Genomic DNA, 17,501 nt, shown 5'->3' on the forward strand with positions numbered 1-17,501 from the left:
CCCGCCAGCACCGGGCACAGACACTCACGCAAAATCCCTCATGAACTCCAGTAACTTCCTGCGACTGTCCTTCAGACAGATAATAAGTCTGTCATTCAGGGGAGGCGCCGAGACCACCGCCGACCCTCTGGGAATGTCTCCTTTCTCCAGCTGCCCCTCTCCACTTGTGTCTCCCTTGTGGGGACACTGCCCCCGCCACCCCTCAGCCTCTCCCTCCCATCTGGGAGGCACTTTTCCAGGAACAATGGGGTGTCGGCTGGAGCTCTCCCTGCTCCGCCCCGCGTCCCTCCTCGGCGGCCCGAGGCCCTGGGGAACCCCCCACTATGTTCATATCGGGGACAGCGCTGTCCTCTGCCCTCCAAGGAGCAGCTCCAAAGACGGCCCTGCAGGTTTCCTTCACACCAGCGCCACTGGCACCTCGGACCGCAAGGACGGGGGCAGGTCTGAGCACCCCGCCCCGCCCCCTCTCCCGGGACATTCTGGCCGGACCAACCTGGTGAAGCTGCTGCTGCAGGGCCTGGCTCTCCGTCACGATGGCGATCTGGGCCTCCAGGTCCCGGTGCACTGACCTGTACCCAAAATTAGGAGAGCCAATCAGCGTGAGACAGGGCAGGCTGCTCCCTGCCAGGTACAGCCAGAGGCCTGCAGGGAAGAGGAAAGGTGCAGACAGGAGTGAGCACCGCGCCGCCCAGGAGGCCACTCCGCGCCTCGCTCCACCTGGGAGAGAAGCAGCCCCCCCACCCGTCACCCCCCTCTCGCGGCTCCCCCAGGCCTGCTTCCCCTTCTAGCCCCAGGGGCTGCGGGCAGCCTGGTGCTGCTCCTCAGGGGCTCACTGGGTGGGCCCTGCTCTTTGGGCCACACTGCCCGTCCCCAGCCAGCTGCGGTGGCCCCTGAAGGGGGCTGGTGGTGCCCGTGTCGGGGCCTCCCCCGTGTCCGGGCCTCCCCCGTGTCGGGGCCTAGGGCCCTGCGGCCCTGCTCTCTCGGCTGCCTCGGCCAAGCCCAGGGCTGGACCTCGGCCCGTCCTCCCTGAGCCCCAGGGGCCGGCGGCAGAGATGCGGGGTAAGAACAGGGTGCCCCACCTGAAGACTGCGGGGCCCTGTGCTCTGAGGGACAAACAGTGCTCCCATCTCAGCCTCCTAACCCACTAGGGGCCGGTGGGCAGAGCCCAACAGGCCCTTCTCCCGGAGGACCAGCCCCGGGGCTGGCGGTGCACTCAGAGGCGAGGCCCGATGGTGTACTCGGCCCTGTGGCAGGGGGCCGCTTTGCCCCCCACCGTGGGAATGGGGTACAGTCTGACATGACCACAGGGACACCCTGTGAGGGGGATCACAGGTTCTCTCTGAACCTACAACTTCACAGGGACTGGAACACAGGCGGCCCCTGCTCTCCTCCTCCCCCAGGGCCAGGCCAGCTGGCACAGCCCAGCGCTCGAGCGCGGCTCCTAAAGACACTCTTCCCCAAGCCCCCCAGGACCAGGCCGCCTTGGCCCGCATCCCTCCTTCGGGAGCCCGGACCTGGCCCACCCTTCCCTGCAGGCTGCACGCACACCAGCATCAAGCACACTCAGCCAGAACCCCCCGCCCCAGCAGGGCCTCGGCAGGGCCCTACCCGCAGCAGCCCCTCGCACTCTCCCACCCCATCGGCCTCTCTGCCAGCACGACCTTTGCAAAGGGCCCATGGCCACAAGCGATCAACAACGAGTAACACACACCAAGCTCCTAAAATAGAAGGCCATTTCCTAATTCTCACTCGGGGCAAGAGCACTTCCAAGAACATCTTGGGCAAGAAATGACGATGCTCAGCTGCCTCTTCCTGTAACGCACTTGACCCTACACACGCACTGGCAAGGGCCACATCAAAGCCGCTTGCTTGCTTGTGCATGTCACTCCGCCACCTGCCCACCCCACTGGGTCACTGCCGAGCCGCCACCAGGGCTGCCTGCCCGCCCAGACCCCGGCATGGCCAGGCTGGCCCTGGCCCTCTGCTGCAGCCGCCCGGGAGGGCCAAGCAAGACGCCACCCTCATCCTCCACACCCACACCTGCTGACTCCCCGCCCCTCTGCCCGCAGGGCCTGCAGCCCAGGGGACAGGCAACTGGGCTCAGGTGAAGAGGGGCGACAGCACTGGCCACCGCCCATTACTGCCCCAGCTCTTCTGGGTCCGCTCAGGGCCACTTACCAGTCAGCTCTCCTAGGGCCACTCAGAGAAGGACGGGGTGGGGACAAGGAAGGGGATGCCTGACGCCCATGTCGGTGACCAAGGTTATGACGGATATGAATCATGCTGCCCTGTGTCCATCCCAGGCTCCTGGACCACAGGGTCTGAAGGGCCTGGTCACACAGGCACTTTTATCTGTGGAACTTGCGTGAACACGGACCACTCCCTTCCAGGCAGCCCAGGGCCGATGGCCGCCCCCAGACAGGCCCCCCCACGGGCACCTCCGCTTCTGCTTCTCACCTCATTTTCATCGCCGACCCCCTGGAGGAGCTTTTTAAGGCCCATTTTCCCTAACTGCTGCCCCCCCAAAATAACTAGCATCACGAACACAGTGTCCACCCCTCTGTGCTTCACATGCTGTGAGTCTGAGGTCCTGCTGGTGCCACCAACGCCCACCCCCCACCCACCCCAGGAACCTGGGAGAGCAACCCACAAGGGCTTCCACCCCCACTGCCTCTTCCGTGGCCACCCCGGCCTCCCCCACCTCCCCCCCCCAGGCTGGACTTTAGCCGAGGACTTGGGGTCACAGCGGGCACACAGGTTGTACCCCACTGGCCCCGCTGGGGAGCCTGCCTCCACCAACTTCCTCTGGAATCTAGTTCCACTGGAACCTTTTTCCCTCAGGAGGAGATAAAGACCACCCTGACCCGTGTGGCTCAGCTGGCTGAGCGTCACCCTGCAGAGGGAAAGGTTGCCGGTTCAATTCCCAATCAGGGCACAGGCCTGGGTTGTGGTCCCGGTAGGGGCATGTCCGAGAGGCAGCCTGTCAATGTTTCTCAGTGATCTCCCTCCCTTACCCCCTCTCTAAACATAAAAAAATAACAACAACAAACTCCTTAAAACAGGAAGATAAAGACCATAAACGGTGCAACGGGTGGCCTCCCAGTGCCGGGGCCCCAGGAGCCGGGAGCAAGGTCCTCCCAGACCAAGGCGTGCTGGCCCAGCGCGGGGAAGCACGGGGGCACTCTGGAGCCTTCCACCCCTCGGGTCAGGAGCGCCGGGGGTCACACTCGCCACCCGTAAATGCGACACTTCCCAGCAAGCCTGAGATCCGCTATTGAGCCCTGGTGCCTCGGCCCAGGCCCAGCGTCTCCACTGTCCCAGGGACCACTGGCCTGGGGAGCAGCTCTGTGGCCGATGGGGGTGCAAGCAGCAGAGGCCAGAGGCTGATGGGCCCAGACCACCTGCTGCACGCCCTGAGCCCTGCCTTGAGGAAGGGGGACACCTGCTTCTATTCCATGGACGCCGACAGTGCCTTCCGCACACAGCGAAGCCTCACTCTGAAGAGGGAACCAGGGGACCAAGGGCTTCCCACAGCGCTGACCGCATGGTGCCAGCCCTCACTGACCACCCCCACCCCCAGCCACCTTCCAACACCACTGCCCCCCACAGGACCCAGCGTGGCTTTTCAGTGTCCGGCTGCATGTCTCTGTGCTCCAGTGTCGCCCGCTCAGAGAGGCCCTCCTCCACCCCCACCCAAGACCCCTGTCAGCAGGGACCCTTCTTCTGCCGTCTCCTTGAACCCCGCTGGACCTGCCACTGTGTCTGAATGGGACCCCCTGCCCACTACCTGCCCCATTCCACTGTAAGCCTCTGGGGGGCAGTGTCGGTCTGCCCTGTGCCCAGGGCCTGGCCCCATCGCCTTGCCCAAGGCCTGGGGAGCCAGCCTGCACAGCGAGGCCCTGCCAGCAACTGACCGTTAGATGACCCCGGAGCACACTCCAAGGCTGCAAGGCAGGGGCTCCCGGGCACGGGGCCAGAGGCCTCTTTGGGGGACATACCCAGAAAAATCCAAACTGCCTCCTCCCCCCACAATATTCTGCAGTAAATCCTGGGGCTCTCAACCCTACCCAAGCAGGAGGGGTCAGAAGATGTCACAGCTGCTCCTCCAGTGGACGGCGCTGCCTGTCAGCTGCCAGCGCAGCACCGAGCCCTCCAGGGGCCCCGAGCTGGCGCAGGCTCAGCCTCGGGCGAGCACACCTGCCAGCTCCCAGGTGGGATGAGACCTACCAGGACCAGGCAAACGGGCGGCACTGCCCAGCAGCCTGTCGGGGAGGCAGGACGGGAGTGACAGCTTCACCATCATTAACAGGCCACTGTCCTCAAGAGCCAGAACCCTCCAGCCCCCGCCACGCCCCTCCCAGCCACACGCAGACCTGGGGCACTTGGCCCGGATGAATCCAAGTTTCTTCCAAGCCCCGCCCTGAGGCGCACGCCCACGGCAGAGCCCTGCCCCACCCCCACCTGGCGTGGAGGGGCACCGGCCTGGGCGTGCCCACAGCTTGCCGCTTCCGCTCAGGACGGGGGCACAGGGGAAACCTCTGTGCCTTCCTCCCAATTTGACTGTGAACCCAAAACTGCTCTAAAACAATGAAGACTTCTAACAAATAAAACAAACAGAAGAGCAGAAACTTTCAGTTAAAAGAACAGAGCTTGCGCGGCGAGCTACCATGTACCGCATTGCCTGGCCACTGACGCCTACACGGCAAAGAAGACGTCCAGACGTGAAGAATGTGAACCCCGGGGCCCGTGGTGACCCCTGCAGTGCCCCCACGTCCTGCCGCTCCAAGACTCCAAGAGCAGTAATCCCACCACTGACTCACGTCTACACGGGTCTCCTCAGTGTTCTCAACAGGCGGCCTCTGTGGAAACCCAAACCTGATAAAACACGCAAGCCACGACACAAGAGAGTCTCCAGCACACAGGCGGCAAACACCAGGCCCGCGGGCTTGGCCCACCACCTTGTTTGATCCGGCCGGCACCTTATTTCCACCTGGCGGCAAGGCTCCTTGCCCCTGGTTAAGGAGCAGTTGCATTTACACAGCCCCAAATGACAGTCGGCCCTTGGAAGGCTGCCGTGAGGCTGATGTGGCCTCGGTGAAAAGGAGGCTGATACCCCTGCTCTAGCAGGGGCCTTTGAACAGTGGGAGCCCCCTGGCTCGCTGAGGCAGCTGGATCTAGTACCCACACGAGCACCCCAGTCTGCGGAGAAGTCAGCCGGTCGCACACCTCCGCCCAGGCCCCCAGCAGCACCAGCTTTGCAGCACGGCCTGAGCCTCCGCTCGGCACTGCCAATGGGCTGAGACTCAGAGAACACTGCAGGGCACACCTGCACCCGTGCAGGCCACCGAGGGGACTGCAGTCTGGCACCTGCTGCCCAGGGCGGTCACTCCCCACGAAAAGGCCATTCATCCCCATCTGGCTGGCCAGCTTCCCGTGGGCAGGGACCAAGCAGAGCTTTCTCACAACACCAGGCCTGTGGGGCCGCCAACAGCGCTCGGTGAGTCCACGGCGCCCAAGGGAATGCAGTATTCGGACCAAAAGGCAGTGAGCAGGGGGCCCGACTCACTCTCCTTGTCCGTGGGCTCCTGGGAGCAGGGGGACCTGAGAACCGCCCTGGCCTGTCCTCAGGCACTCTGGGAGGGGAACAGTGGTAATGGCCACCCAGCCCCGGGCAGGAATTTTCCAGGGTCCAAACGCGGACACACCCAGACAGACACACCGCCAGTACCGAGCACGGCCCTTACAGAAGGTGTCAGCAAAAAACCCATGGTTCCAACCGCCCAGGTCCACGCCACAGACGGTCTGCCTGCTCTTGAGGCACACAGGCTGCACCACTCCCGGGCTGCGCTGGGGACTGTGCCCATCAAAAGCAGAGAGAGAAAATAAGGCTGGCTTAAGACCCCCACTGCCAATTATGGCCATCGAGCAGGGCCCCGCCTCTCACCACAGCCCCAAATGACTGCAGACCAGCACCTGGCTCTCCCAGGAGGTCCCTTCTCCACACACCCTCCCCCATTCATTCCTTTCCTCACCTCCCGCCTCCCTCCCTCCCTCCCTCCCGCACAGGCACAAGCACGCCCTGGGATTCCTGGCCTCCCCAAGTGCTCCGGGGCCCCGCCCACAGGAGGGCGGGGGAGGGAGTGGCGGGAGTCGCCAGTCCGGGAAAAGGCGCGCCGCACTGGAAAAGCCGGCTGCGTGTTCCTGTTTCAGCGGTAACTGGGGAGTCACTGCAGAGAAGCAGCTTCAGGGAAACGGCCAACAGGAGTCGGGGCTGAGGGGCCTGGCCGGCCTGGGGCCCAAGCCACAGCAGCCCCGCACGAAGGGAGCCACGGGGCAGACGCATGAGCACTGTGCACCCCCCAGGTGCACGCGCAGCCTCTGGAAGTGAAGAGGCTCCTGCCACCCCCAGCCCCCAGCTCTGTCTCCAGAACCCCACCCTTCGGCAGTGCTGCTGTTGACAAGAGTCACGAGTCACCAGCCAGCCCTGGAATGCTCTCTACACGCCCCTCCTCTGGCCGGCCTGTCTGCCAAGACAGCTGACCTGGGGCCTGGTCTGGCCAGTGCCACCGGCTGGGGTCAGCCCCGTGGGGCGGCCCCCTGACCACGGGCTCCCAACAGGGGGCGCTGTGAGCTCCTGGGGGGTTTTCAGCCCAAGGGTCCAAGACCACCTCCAGTCGAACAGCACAGAAGAGGAGCCGCAGCCGCCTGCGGCCCGGATCCCCAGACAGGGGACCGAGGCCACACGGCCCCTCTGTCCTCAGTCAGTTATTCCGAAAGCCTCTAGAACCAGCACAGGAGCCAAGTAGGCTCCTGAGCCCCCCCAGAGGAGTCAGGACAGCCAGGCACCCCACTCGCAGCTCGGCCTCTGCACCATCCCCTCCCCACGGAACTCGGGACCACCAGACAGGGTTGTGAGGGTCCCTCTGCAGAGCACAGGTCCAGTCCCGCCCCCACGGTGCCCCTGGGATGCACCACACGCAGGCTGCTCCACCGCCTGAGAGGGGTCCTAGCGAACAGCGGTCCAGGCGCCAGCCCATTCTGGGGCAGCAGCGTCCATGCGAGCTCTCCACGGGCACAGCCCTGACCTTCCCCGCTGTAAACAAAGGGCAACAAAGGGCGATGGTGTGGGCTGTTCAGTGCCAAACACAAATCCCCACCCGTCCTGTCCCTGAGAAAGGTGTGACCAGAGCAGGAGGACGCCCACCCTGAGGAGAGACCGAGTCACACACCCGGCTGCTGTGGAGAGCAGCCAGGTGGGCGGGTTTCAAAGCTGCCACCCAGCAACCCCAGTCTTGAACTTGAACTTCCAGTGCACGAGTGTGTGACTCTGCCTAAGGGACACACACCAAGCAGGACGAGTGGGACACGCCCGCAGGGCTCCATCCGCAGGCAGGGCGGGGGTGGCCTCACCCTGCCCGGGCCATCCCCTGTACCTTTGGCGTGGAAGGTCCAGCCCCTCCGCCAGTACTCCTGCAGCCGGACGCGCTCCTGCTGCCCCAGGCCGCACACCGCCTGGTAGAACTGCCGCTCGATGTGCACGTAGGCCGCCGGGATGGCGCCCGCCACGCCCTTGGCCCCGAAGAAGCCGTTCACCTCCGGGGAGGCCAGCAGGATCTGGTACTCGGCCCGCGTGCCCAAGACCAGGTCCATGTAGGTCTGTGTCAGGTTGAAGTAGCCAGTGGTGAGGAAGACCCTGGCGCCTCGCTCAGCTTCGGTCAGCAGGGCCTCGGTGACCACCTCATCGATCTGGATCTCAAAGGGCTTCATCTGGATCAGGGGGTAGATCCAGGTGTCAGGCGCAGGCCTGCGGTCCCCCGCGGCTGCGGCGTCTTCTCTCGGCATCAGGGCATCACCATGGAAAGTCTGTGCGTGCAGCCTCTGCTGGCGGGACCGTGCCGACTCGATCACACCCATGACCCTTGCGTTGGCTGCCTTGCAGTACGCTGCCCGGTCACCTGGAAAGGTACAGGGAGGGGGAGTGAAGGGGCAGAAATGGAAGCTCTGCACTCCCGCCCAGCCCTCGACAGCGGGTCAGTTCTGAGCGCATTTCCACTGAGTACCCGGCCACGCAGGCAAGTGCCAGGAAAGGGCCTCACCACAGGGAGCCTGCCCTTGGGCACGGGGAAAGGCCGAAAACCTCTCGGCACAGGAAAGCTTTGACATGGGCCACCCTGAATGCAAGCACCCTGGGGACAACTCGAGGGGGCACTGGAAGGGCTTCCAGAACCTGACCACCATGCTCGTGTGCACAAGCCCCACGCCTGGGGCTTCCAGCAGCAGAGACACGAGTGAGCACAGTGCAAGCAAACAGGAGGAGTGCAAGTGTGTGGCGGCAGGACGGGCCCGGCGAGGCCATGGCGCACCAATGGGTTCTGAGGGCCTGCACACTTAGGGACTCCGGCCTGGTGCCTGCACTGTCCAGACTGGATGACTGGACACTCCCAATGCAAGGCACAGTTGGGGTGCTGCTGTTGGGCGCAGGAAGGCTGAGGGGAAGCGGGCTGAGCTGAGCGTCCACTGAGGACGCCGGGGCGGGGGCAACCGCAGGGGACCCAACGGCCGTGTAAGAGAGGAACGGGCACCGTGGCGGAGGGAAGCGGGGCAGAAGCGGGACGTCACCGTTGTCGAAGGCAGGCTCCCTGGGAGGCCGACGGGGAAAGGACAGCCTGGACACAGTTGGCCCAGGGCGTCCCTGCTCTGCTGCTCGGCCCTGGCCGGGGCGAGGGGGGCGGACAGGGCGGTCTGCACACAGCCCTCTCCTCGCCAACGCTGCACCGTCCAGGGAGTGTCCCCTGCACTGTGGGGCCCCAGGCCTGCAGCTGCGTCTGCCCCTCCAGCGCTGCCCCATTACTCCCTAGGGCCCACGCTGGCCAACCCTCCTCCTCCCCCAAGCTCGGACCCATCCTGAGCACACTCATGCCTGGCCTGCTGGCTCTGACAGGGGTCAGCCAATGCTTTCTGTGTGGGACACAGAGCAAACATTTCCAGCTCTGAGAGCCAAAGGGCAAAATGGAGGCTAACGTGTAGAATACTGGTTCACATAACAAGAGAGAAAACTGGGTTCTGTGAATTCTGTAAGGACGTTAAAAAGCAAGGTCGCAGCCGAGCGTCCGGACCGGTGGCAGACCAGGCAGGCCCCCGGCTCAGGCGGGCCCCATGGCCTGTGGCCCAAGGCCGCCTGGCCCCCTGCTCCAGACGTTCCCGCTCGAGGTGGGCCCTAAGGAGCTCCTCTCAGCCCGCTGACCCCTTCCCCACACTGCTGAGGCCTGCAGACTCAGCAGCAGACCTTAAAGGCCACCGGGAAGTCTCAGCCACAGGAATCGCAGGAATGCAGATGCCCCCGGGAGCCTCCCTGCCAGGGCCAGCCCAGGAGCAGGCCGAGGGCTCTCCGGGTCACTGTGCAGGCAGGAGGCCACACGGCCCCTACAAGGCAGATCAGGGAGCTGGCCCTGGGGAGGGCAGACACCACACGGCGGCTTCCCTGCTCGCTCACCCGGGCTCAGCCCCAAAGCCCTCGCTCCCACCCTCCCAGCTGGCTCCCTTGCCCACAGAGCATGGCCGATGGCCAGTGAGTCATCTGTCTGGCTCCTGCGACAAAAGCAGAAGCGGGCCCTGCCACCCCAGACTCCCAGCCTGTGGCCAGGCCACCAGAGACGTGCTCCTCCCCACCCTCCTGCCCCTACCCCAGGCTCAGGAGGCAGCCCGGCCTGCGCCCTACCTTTGTAAGGGTGCACCATGCCCTCCACCACCTGCACCGTGTCATCTGCCTGCAGCTGCAGGGACACGTCCCCCACGGCCTCCACCAGCTCCGCGAAGAAGTCCGCGACCTCGGGGCAGTCCCGCAGGAACACGTACCGGTCCTGGCGGTTGGTGAAGTAGGAGTCACTCAGGTTAGCGCTGTGGGCAGGGCAAGAGGCGGGGACTCAGGCCAGGGAGGCAGCGGGCCTGGGTAGGGGTCTCGGGTGCGCCAGCAGGGGCGGGAGTGCCAGCTCGGGTCAGGATATGGTGGCTACGGCAGCCACCTGTTGGCTACTGAGCACGACACTCGTAAAAGACAGGTATGAGTGGCCCTGAGGTGACACAGACAGCGGCCCACAGAGCCCCTCCCTTGCAGAGCCACCAGGCGGCTGCTCGGAAGCTGCGCCAGCCCCAGCAGGGCTGGTCAGTGCCCGTGCTGGACACTCGCAGGACCTGCGGCCCCTCCTGGCCCTGCCTCTCCACTCGTTGGTTTTGGTGGTTCTGCCCGACAAATCACTGTCCTCTCCCATCTCCAGTTTCTCGCGTCCAGAGCGAGGAATCCACCACCTGGGGTCCCTGAGAAGTTCCAGGAGATGCCCACCCGGGGCTGCACACAGGGGCGCATAGAGGAAGCACACCAGCAGTCCCTCTAGTTCTACAACGAAGGGAGTGCAACACAACTTTATTCAGACTTGTGTCTCTTCCACTCCCACCCTCTCCCACCCAGGCAGCCCTCAGCACGCTCTCTGTATCTGTGGGTCAGTCTCTGTTTTGTTTTGTTGAAACGTTTGGTTTTTTTTTAGACTCCGCTCATCAGTGAGATCATCTCTCTGTCTGACTTAGTCCACTGAGCGTGAAACTTGCTGCAACCACAGGCGGCACGGTTTCATTCTTTTTATCGCTGAACAGTGCTCCACGGTACACACGGGCCAGCCCTGCCTCATCACCCACCGGCAGACGTCCAGCTGCTCTCGGACCCCACAACCTGGCTGCCTCCTACCTGGCCTCCTAGGGCTCCCTGCTCCCAGGCAGCCGCGGAACCCAGGAACACCTGCAGCAGCAGGTGGGCTAAAACCACAAGGGCAGGTTCTCGACAGCTCACAGAGACACGTCTCCCTTTCCTGGGGACCACAACAGGAGGGAGGGAGCTCACCCGCTCAAGATGACGCTGCTGTCGAAGAGGTACACCTTAATGTGCTGCAGGCCGATGGTCTCGTTGAAGCGCTCGGGCACCAGCAGCCGGAGGAGGCCGCGGAGGCTCGGGGTGTGGAAGAGGGACACCCGGACCTGCTCTGGGAACCTCTGCAAGAGCGGCAGCAGCATCGTGCGCGAGTTCTTCCGGCCTGAACACACGGGTGAGCGGAGGGAAGGGGCAGGCGACTCACACCAGGAGAAGCGGCTGGCAACCGTGTGGAGCCGCCTGCCGTGGGCCCCCTTCACCTGTGCGCCCGCCCGGACCAGTCAGCCAGAGGGGCTCCGGGCCCACCTCTGGCCCAGGCACTGGCCCATCTCAGGGCGGGGCTGATGTGGTCAGCACAGCAGGCATCTGTCGATTCACCCACCAGCGCACCCTTCCGCCCCCTCCCAGTCACCATACCTAACCTCCTCCTGGGGCCACCCCACCCCCACTGTTGGCATCTCCACTCTGGGTGCAGATGGCTCTGCCCACCCTGAGCCTGCACCCCCGGCCCTGCAGGGGAAGAGCACCGGGCTGGGCCAGGCAACACCGGACACCTGGAGCCCCTGTTCTGACCACCAGGGAAGCAGACTCTTCCAGTGGACAAGAGGCTGTGGTGAGTGGGGCCTGGCCGTCAGAGGCCACACCTCCAACCCGGAGGAGGAAGCCGCTCAAAGGAACAGGTCCAGGAGAACGGTCCTAGAACCATGTCCAAACCCAGACCACGACCTGCCCGAAGCAGGCCAGTCACAAGAGTCCAAAACACCCTCTTCTGGCCCAAGCTGTTCTCCACTGGGCAGGCAGCCCGCGCTGCAGAAGTACTCCTGACTTGGACCATCGGACAGTCCTGGGCTGGCCAAACAGGCTTCAACGGCCTCGCCCTATGCTGAAGGGGGGAGGCAGAGGCTCTGGGACCAGGAAAGGGGGTGGGGTGCACGGAAAGGCCACGGACCCACCTCTGGAACCCCGTGTGAAGTCCAAGAGCACGGACACCTGGAGGTCCGAGGGGGACTCTGCTCGGAGCGACCTCTCCAGAGCGCTCTCCAGGCAGTCCACCTGCCGAGGAATGGGCCCCGAGGGGCAGACCATGAGACCTCCAGATGGCCACCACCTGGCTGGCCCATGCCCCACTGCCCTCTCTGAACACACGTCCGTCTGTGCTCAGAAGCCCACACCTTCATCTGAGACCACTATGAGAATGGTCACGCGAGGACACCACCCAACACCCCTCTGGCCGGGCCTCGAGGGAAACAGGTCAGGCACGGATAGTCCCCCTCCTGAAGGTGCCCTCCAGCCACTGGCTGCCACACGCATTCCTCGGGTGGCCCTCAGACAGAGGCCAGCCTGCGCCCAGCCCCTGGGAGCACCAGCAACTGTGCTGAGTGACCGGGTCCCAGAACAGCCGGGCTCCACGGGCTGGGGCGTGGCCTGCTTCTCCAAGAGAGCCCTGTGGCCAAAAATGTCAGAGAACAGGGGAGGCCCCACCTCAGAGAGGAAGAGACGGGCGCACACCTGTACTCACCCAGCCTCCCCGGCGCCCCCATGCCCTGCCCGGTCGCTGCCCAGCTCCCACCCGCGGCATTCTGGGCCAGAACAGGACTTGCCATGGGCAGAGGGCCATCGCACGGCCTCAAAGCAGAAAGACCCAGGGGCACAAACACAACCACTGACCTCATCCACTCTCCCGCCACTCAGCCCACGGGCCACCCACACACCGGCACCTGTGCTGGGACCGGGCCGCCGGAAGCACAGCCTTTCCCAGCCTTCCCACCCCCACCAGTCCCGCCACTGGTGACAAGCTCGGCCTGTCAGCCAGTCCAGGCGGAACATGGCCAGCTGCAGACCTGACACCGGACGCCTGCCCCACCGGCACTCCGGCTCATGGGCCCAGCACAAGGCCAGCAAGCCCCTTCCGTTAAGCATCGGCGAGCGAACACGGGGCTTTGCGGGCCAGACGGCCTGTTGCCAGCGCCTGGCTCTGCGTGGTAGCGAGAAAGGAGCCGCACACCAAACGTGCTGGGAGGAGAGGGGCAACGTTCCAATAAAGCTTTACTTATGGACACGCAAAACTGGCGTTTCATATGCTTTCCATGAGGCACAAACACTATTCTTCTTTTGATTTCTAACTCGATCATTCGAAAATATAAAAACCAGTCTTAGCTCCCAAGTCAGATCTGGGGAGCCCTGGATGGCAGGCAGAGCAGCTGGGGTCCCCAGTGCTGGGTGAAGGGGACACTGGCCCACAAGGGTGAGGCCCCTTCCCGACACACCCAGTCTCTGGGGCAGTGCGAGCACAGGCCGCCCCGAGGTGGGGCAAGAGGGCTGCCCTACGCCAACCCCGTCGGCCGCGCGGCGTGAGGTGCAGGCAGCTTGCTGCTCCCACCAGGGCCGCCTCCCCCAAAGGCTTACCAGCTCCTGCTCCAAAGGACCTGTGCCCAGGTAAAGGGACGCCATCACCACTCGCCTCCGGGCCGCTCTTATCTGCCCCTGAAAGAGAAGAGGGCGTCCGGAACGCAGAGTCACCATCTCATAGTTTGCTGAGCAAGTTTGGTGCTTTGGCCTCGGAGGCAAAAACACCCCGTGCTGAGCTATTCTGTATCTTCACCAACTAATACTTAAAGCAGGGTGTCTGGCCCGCAGCCCACGGGCTGCAAGTGGCCCAGGATGGCTGTGAATGTGGCCCAACTCCCAAACTACAAATTTACCCGAAACATTACAAGATATTTTTGTGGTCATGTGTCTCAACGTATTTAACACGTGGCCCAAGGACAACTCTGCTTCTTCCAGTGTGGCCCAGAGATGCCAAAAGGCTGGGCACCCCTGGTTTAAAGCAAGCCCGAAAGTGTATGTGCGGCAACACCACACCAGGGCCTGTGGTCCTCCAAAAAACGCTCTGCCCAGGAGTAAAGCCTGACCTGCCCCCACCAGAGACAGCGCAGCCCCTGGAAGGGAGGGAACCGTTCAGCCCGGTCCGGGAGTGTGCGTACCACTGCTGAGAGGCAGGAGCGAACTGCCAAACTGGGCACGAGCCGCGCTCCCCTGCCCCTCCCCGCACACACCCACAGAGGGTGCGTGCATGGGGAGTGCACACACCCTAGGGAGCGGCCAGAGGAGGGTGCAGGTGCAAACCTGCGCCCCCCCCCCCACCGGCACAGCTAGAGTTCCTGAACGAGCAGCCCAGCTCCTGAAACACAGACAGACAGGTGTGGGAACCTGGCAATGACATATTCCAACGTCCAAGGGTGACACATCACAGTGGTCCTAGCAGCCGGTGTCTTCTCCCTAGACCTGCTCCAGCCACCAGAGGACAACTGACCCCTCTCCAAGCTAAAGCACCTCCACCGGGAGGCAGTGGCCAGGGCAGAAAGGACAGATGTGCGAGCCAGGGCCAAGCTGGCGACAACACACCAGAAAGAGAAGCCTAATGGTGGAGGACAGACGAAAGCGTGGTGTGGGCCTGCCTCCCTGTCCGGTAGGGACCCGCACCCAGAGCCCGCACGACCGACGAGAGAAACACGCAAATGCAGCCCCGGGAGAAGGCTTCCTCCCAAGCAGAAAACCCAAGAACCTCCCCGTTCCCTCTCTTTTGTTAGCAAGATGGAGGCGCGCAGGCAAGTGCCTGTGGAGAGAGAGAAAGGAAGGAGCACAGCTGGTGGGACACCAGGCAGCTCAGTGCGGGAGGACCTGGGCTGCTCCCTGCAGACACCACCCACCAAACGGGCTGCCAGGGACCGGGTGGCACCCAGTTGCACGCCTCCCCAGGGACACAGGCCATTCTGCCCGTCCTGGGGAGTGGCACCCCCGTCCCGGTGCGCCACCCGCCTGTGTCTGCCCACAGCCCGGTTCCGGACTGCTGGGTCCCCAAAGCCCCTGCTCCCGCCGGGCAGGCATGAGTGGGCCCCCACATGGAGCCTCAGCCGCCCACCCCAAGGTGACCAGGACACTGAGGAGAAGCAGGTTCTTCGGGCGGAGCCGAGAACTAAGTAGAAGCCAAGGGCAAACAGCATCTGCACGGGTGCTGTACACACACAGGCGGGCACACCCTGCACACGCACACCTGCACACTTGACGTGCACGCATGCACAAACACACACGCAGCGCGCTCCGGGAGGAGCCCACCAGGTTGGACCCCCAGCGCAGACCTGCAGAACAGCAGGGCAGGAGGAGAGCACGCACACGTGGGCCCGTGTGGCCGCGCTCACTCCACAGGGACAGGGATGGGGGTCTGTGCACACCCCTCACGGCCCCCGGCAGCCGGCTGGTCCAACCTCATTCCGCCTTCATGCGGACATCACTGTCAGTGTGAGCTCAGGGTTTCCACGTCAGTCAAAATTAATTAGCACTGAGTGACTTATTCCAATTAGCAGTCCAACCACAAATCAGGAGCCGCGGCAGAGATGCCTGAGTGGACCCCCAGTGCAGGGCTCTGCGTGCCGCCGCCAGGTGCAGACCTTGGGAGACGGACCGGAAGACAGGGGACGAGGGCCTGAAACCTGGGTCCCGACTTTCCAGTTCACCAGACGCGCCTCTTCACTGAACGCGAAGCATCCGGCCACTTCCCACACATCACAGCCCACTGAGGGCCACCTGGGTCCTCGTGTCCTGTGCGTGATGCCCACCAGGAAGATGTTACTGGCTACAGCGATTTCCCCGGGGGTGGAGGCCCGCAGTGCCCAGACTGGGACCAGCCACACTCCTCCCCAGCCATCTCAGCAGGGAGGTGCTATGCTGGGCTCCCCTCTCCTGCCTCCCTTCTCGTGGGCTCCGCCTTCAACACAGGGCAGCAGACACTCGGTTTGCAACCGTCGGAACCCAGAGCTGCCCTGCATGCGCCCCCACGCTCCGGGCCACTCTCTGTGAGCCTGCAGGGTAGCTGCTGACCACAGCCCCACTCGGCCGTTTCATCACTGAGGACCACCTGGCCAAGCCCACAGGGGACAGCTGAGCAGCCAGCCAAGACTTCCAGAGCAGAAGGCACTTCTGCCTGGGACTCGCTCAGCCGCACACCCCGAGGCCCTGCTGGAACGCCTGTCACTGTCGCTCCGACGCAGCTCACCTTCATGAGCTCGAAGAACTCAGCGGGGGAAGAGAGCACCCTGACGTGCGAGCTGGAGACCCCGAACTCTGGCACCAGGTTTCGGATCCACTGGAATCTGTGCACGCCCTCGGGACACAGGCAGCAAGGCGGGGAGGTGGCCTGGGGGACAGCTGGGGACAGCAAAGGGGCCAACAGCAGCCATGGCGACCTGGTTCAAGAGACACACAGAGGTAGTTACACTTCTCAGGTGCTTCCTCGGAAGCCCCTCCCGGCAGTTTTGGCAGCTTTTACCAATTTCAGATTTTCCAGACCACAGTGAGTCCAACTGGAACTCTACACAGAGGTTCTCCTGCAGCCCCACTGGCCGAGCCATTGGAGAAATGGTGGAGCCTGGGGGTGTGCCTCAAGCGCCCCAAACATTAAGTTGATTCCAGCAGCCACCAGTGAGGCCCCAGAGGCCACTGCATGGCTACCACCGTCCCCAACACATGGCCAGCGAGGGCCCTGGAGGGCCGTGGGGCACAAGGACACATCTGCTGCGAAGGACCCAGGAAAACGGTTTTCTCATACACTTAATTAAATATCTCACCCCCCAAAATAAAATATTCTCAAGGGTAAAAGTAATTTTTTTCTTTACTACTCGGATATGGAGAGAAAAGATACAGTGGGAAGAGGCCACCTCAAGAGTTGACAGCAGTGACCACACTGTCCCTTCTCTCGGACACGTCTTCCTCAGGGTCGCACCCCCTCTGGGCAGCCCTGGGCCAGCACCTGCGGCTGCAGGCCTCCCTGCGGTCCTCCCTGGGGCTGAGACCACAGGACACAGGTCTGCAGAGATGCAGCCCCAGGGCGGGACACCTTCAGGGACAGGGACAGGGACAGGGAGGCTAGCCAGCAGCACAAACCAGCCTACCCCAAATTCCCAAAATCGCCGCAGGAAAACCCTCCTTTGGGTGTGACCTTCCAGCTCAGCCCCCGGAAGGGCTCTGGGAAAGGACACTTGAGCCCCTCGGAGGCCGCAGGGCCACAGATTCCAGGAAGATGACTTCATCGCTGGCCACTTCCAAGCCCAAATCTTCCGGGGGTCACACAGGGCCCTGTGAGATGCCAGACACCCATAGCTGTGCTTCCCAGAGAGCCCACCAGTGTGTCACGGCCAACTCGGTGCCAAGAAAACAGTCGGCGTGGAAGGTGCGGGCTGCCTGAGTCCTGGGCGCCCCGGAGGGCAGAGGCCGGTAAGCAGCTGCCCCGCCCCCTCCCACCGGCTCTGCAGCGCGTGGGCACAGCTGCCTTTCCGGCTCCCAGGGGACGAACACCAGCCCCCACAGGAGAGCCCCAGACACCAGCCAGGGGGCTGCCCCTCAGTTCCCCAAACTGCAGGCCGTCCCCTGCTGAGCTCGGGCCGAGTCCCAGGGGCGTGGGGCTCTTCCAGTCCAAGGGAGAGCCGGAGACCTGGGAGGGCTGCAGCCGGCCTATCGGTCAGAGGCCCCAGAGGGGGCCTCAGGTCTAAGGTCATTAATTAAACATGGCCTGTACAAGGGGGAAAAC

General features: G+C 63.8%; 1 protein-coding gene across 1 annotated transcript in view; it reads right to left on the minus strand.

Annotated features, from left to right (window-relative positions):
- The window catches only part of PGS1 (phosphatidylglycerophosphate synthase 1), a 30,621-nt gene that overhangs the window by 6,521 nt on the left and 6,599 nt on the right, over positions 1 to 17,501 (minus strand). The window contains exons 2-8 of the mRNA XM_037064374.1: positions 15,972 to 16,161; positions 13,325 to 13,402; positions 11,872 to 11,971; positions 10,892 to 11,081; positions 9,719 to 9,897; positions 7,434 to 7,955; positions 494 to 642 (exon numbers count right to left, since the gene is read on the minus strand). Coding sequence (XP_036920269.1) covers positions 494 to 642; positions 7,434 to 7,955; positions 9,719 to 9,897; positions 10,892 to 11,081; positions 11,872 to 11,971; positions 13,325 to 13,402; positions 15,972 to 16,161 — 1,408 coding nt within the window. The remainder of the gene's footprint in view (positions 1 to 493; positions 643 to 7,433; positions 7,956 to 9,718; positions 9,898 to 10,891; positions 11,082 to 11,871; positions 11,972 to 13,324; positions 13,403 to 15,971; positions 16,162 to 17,501) is intronic.

This window comes from Sturnira hondurensis, unplaced genomic scaffold, assembly GCF_014824575.4.
Source record: "Sturnira hondurensis isolate 20B ecotype Veracruz unplaced genomic scaffold, ASM1482457v3 Scaffold0001221, whole genome shotgun sequence".
Classification (NCBI taxonomy): Eukaryota; Metazoa; Chordata; class Mammalia; order Chiroptera; family Phyllostomidae; genus Sturnira; species Sturnira hondurensis.